General features: G+C 37.9%; 1 protein-coding gene across 2 annotated transcripts; it reads left to right on the plus strand.

The window, feature by feature from the left end:
- The first annotated feature begins 247 nt into the window (after nucleotides 1-247).
- Nucleotides 248-2,434, plus strand: LOC142547250 (tubby-like F-box protein 5). Of its 2 annotated transcripts, XM_075655433.1 has the most exons (4): nucleotides 248-1,231; nucleotides 1,311-1,398; nucleotides 1,505-1,637; nucleotides 1,719-2,434. In XM_075655433.1, the coding sequence occupies exons 1-4, from the start codon at nucleotides 878-880 to the stop codon at nucleotides 2,284-2,286; spliced, it is 1,143 nt and encodes a 380-aa protein (XP_075511548.1). In that variant the 5' UTR covers nucleotides 248-877; the 3' UTR covers nucleotides 2,287-2,434. The 2 variants fall into 2 exon arrangements, with proteins under 2 accessions (XP_075511548.1, XP_075511547.1); XM_075655432.1 differs by having other exon boundaries at nucleotides 1,505-2,434.
- Nucleotides 2,435-2,741: the final 307 nt, after the last annotated feature.

Consider the following 2,741-nt stretch of genomic DNA (forward strand, 5'->3'; position numbering starts at 1 on the left):
TCTGAGTCCTTTGCTTCTTCATAATTTTCAGAGATGGAGATTTCTCCAATTCAGTCTCACTGACAATCAATTTCCTCTTGATATTCTTTTTCTGAGCTAAGTTCTTGATCTTCTTACTGATTTGAGAGTTGCCTGCGTTCCAATCTCCTTCTTTACTTTGACAAACTGCTCAGGAGATATGTCCAGCTTGATCTTCGGTGGCTGAACATTCTTAGCAATGAAGACTTTGAATTTCGATGACTTCCCACTGTTCCGTTTCTTATTTATCATGATAACAATATGGAGTACCCCTTTTTTTACAAAAGTTTTGTTTTAAAAAATAGGATTCAATTTCTTACAAGAGAAATAGAAGTGGGGGACACGGTGGGATGTTTGAAGTCTTTGCTGGGCTCTTTTCTGATTCATTGATTTGTTTGTCGTTGATTTTTCTGCAGACATTGGGCCCTTTTAGGTGTAGAAACTATACAAATACATAAATATATCCATATGCGTGTTTCTATTATTATGAGTAAAGGAGACACTGAAACGTGACAAAGCTTCACAAAGATTCGATTTTGGATATCGATAAGCAATGGGCATGAAGTAAGCATGAATGGTTCTTGTTCGTTTTCATATATTTCAGTTTTTGGATGTGGATTCGGAAAATATTTCACTGGGTTTCAAGAAAATGCACTTTGTTTTCTCTTTGTGGAAAGATGTAGATTTGGATACCCATAGATTTTAAGATCAAGTCTTGAATAATTGGTGAGGGGTTTTGCCATAGATTCTAAAACCTTGTCCTTTTAATTAAATTTTTGCGCTATTTATGAGTGTATATATTGACGGATGTGATACGTGATCAATTGTATATTTCTTTTGAGTTTCAACACTAAAAAAAATGCCATTCAAGTGCACTTTAAGAGAGTGCCTCACTGGAGAAAATCGCGTAGATGAAAAAGGAAAGCAACAAGCTGAGCAAAAGAGACCGACAGGGCTTAGAAATCACCATGTTACCCCGGAGGAATCATCGTGTTCTTATCCATTTGTACAACAAAGTCCATGGGCAAACGTGCCCCCCGAGTTGCTTCACGATATTATCGGCAGAGTAGATGCCAATGAGACCACTTGGCCGGCTAGAAGGGCCGTGGTTTCTTGTGCAGCTGTATGTGAATCATGGAGGGAAATATCTAGGGAGGCCATTAGGACTCCGGAGGAGTGTGGTTTACTCACCTTTCCCAAGTCACTCAAGCAGGTAGTTTGAATAATTTGAATCAATGGTTGGTGGGTGATTTATGGTAACTTTGTAATAGTTTCTTGAAACTATGTGTTAGCCGGGACCAAGAGATTCTCCAATCCAATGCTTTATCAGAAGGGAAAGGGCGACTTCAACATATCGATTGTACCTTGGTTTGAGCCCCGGTGCGATCTACTGTACTAACCGTGTTTTTATTTTATTCAGTGACAAGTTCGCATTCATATTTTAGGGAAGATTCTTGTTTACTGACTTTTTTTAGATTCATTTCAGCTCTTTCGGGGGATGCAAGTAAATTTTTGTTGGGTTCAAAAAGGATCCGGAAAGTAACAAAAACAGATTTTCCAATATCGATGTCCGCAGATGATTTTTCTAGGAGCAGTAATAGCTATTTAGGGAATCTGAGGTTCCTTCCAGTTCTCGTTCTTCTCATGTCCGACGAATTAGTTTTTCCCGTTGTCATAAAACATACTGCTTATTGTAACAGGTCCAACTTTTTTGGTTCCAAGTTTTTTATTCACGACTGTCTAACTCTATCCGACTCCGAAATCCCATCTAATGGTCGGTCTCGAAAAAGAATTTCAACAAAGAAAGTACCGCCAAGGTTACCTCTTTGCAACATTAAAGTGGCTACTATATCATATGAGCTCAACGTTCTTCGTACTAGAGGGCCAAGACGAATGCATTGCACCATTCACACGATCCCCGTTACAGAAATTTCTACTACCAGTTTTCACGAATCAAAGGAATCAATTGGTGAAGCTACAGAACCATTGGTTTTAAGAAACAAAACACCAAGATGGCATGAACAACTGCAGTGTTGGTGCTTGAACTTCAGAGGGCGCGTAACTGTGGCTTCTGTCAAGAACTTTCAGCTTGTTGCTGCTGTTGAATCTTCACAGAATGTTCCAGTTTCCGAACAAGAGAAAGTGATCTTGCAATTTGGCAAAATAGGGAAAGATATATTTACAATGGATTATCAATATCCCCTTTCGGCCTTTCAGGCCTTTGCAATCTGTTTAAGCAGCTTTGATACAAAACCAGCATGCGAGTAGCTACTATGTTGTTGAAACCATGGGGTGTAATGATGTTTTTCCCCCTTGGAATGAGTTATTTGTAGATATTTTATTTCCTTTCTCTCTTTTTCTTTTCCTTCAATATAAAATGAAAGAAACCAAGCTATTGGTATGTGCTTGAAAGCTACTTTTGGACTGAAACGATTATTTTTTCAATATAGTACCTTGAACATTTGTCACTCCCGCCATCATCATTTTTCTCTGTGAAGATCTGATAATTTAGGCAGGGCCGTGAAAAGTTGTATTCTTGTTCCATTCACGCTTAGACTAGCCATTGGCGCTATTTGATGTTAACTTAGTGGGGTGTAATCAATCCAAAATTTTAATGATTTTTAATGATTTTTTCAAATGATAGACTTTTATGGATTTGACTTAGATTTTTATTGACTTTTACAGAATTTCACAGACTTATAAACAGATTTATGTGGATTCAT

This window comes from Primulina tabacum, chromosome 5 (genome assembly GCF_025594145.1).
Source record: "Primulina tabacum isolate GXHZ01 chromosome 5, ASM2559414v2, whole genome shotgun sequence".
In the NCBI taxonomy this organism is placed as follows: Eukaryota; Viridiplantae; Streptophyta; class Magnoliopsida; order Lamiales; family Gesneriaceae; genus Primulina; species Primulina tabacum.

Excerpts from the sequence above, each read along its gene's own strand:
- LOC142547250 (XM_075655432.1), top strand. The coding sequence starts at position 878 with ATGCCATTCAAGTGCACTTTAAGAGAGTGCCTCACTGGAGAAAATCGC. Across the intron at positions 1,232-1,310 it reads TTCCCAAGTCACTCAAGCAG|CCGGGACCAAGAGATTCTCC; the intron begins GTAGTTTGAATA and ends ACTATGTGTTAG. Across the intron at positions 1,399-1,504 it reads GTACCTTGGTTTGAGCCCCG|CTCTTTCGGGGGATGCAAGT; the intron begins GTGCGATCTACT and ends GATTCATTTCAG.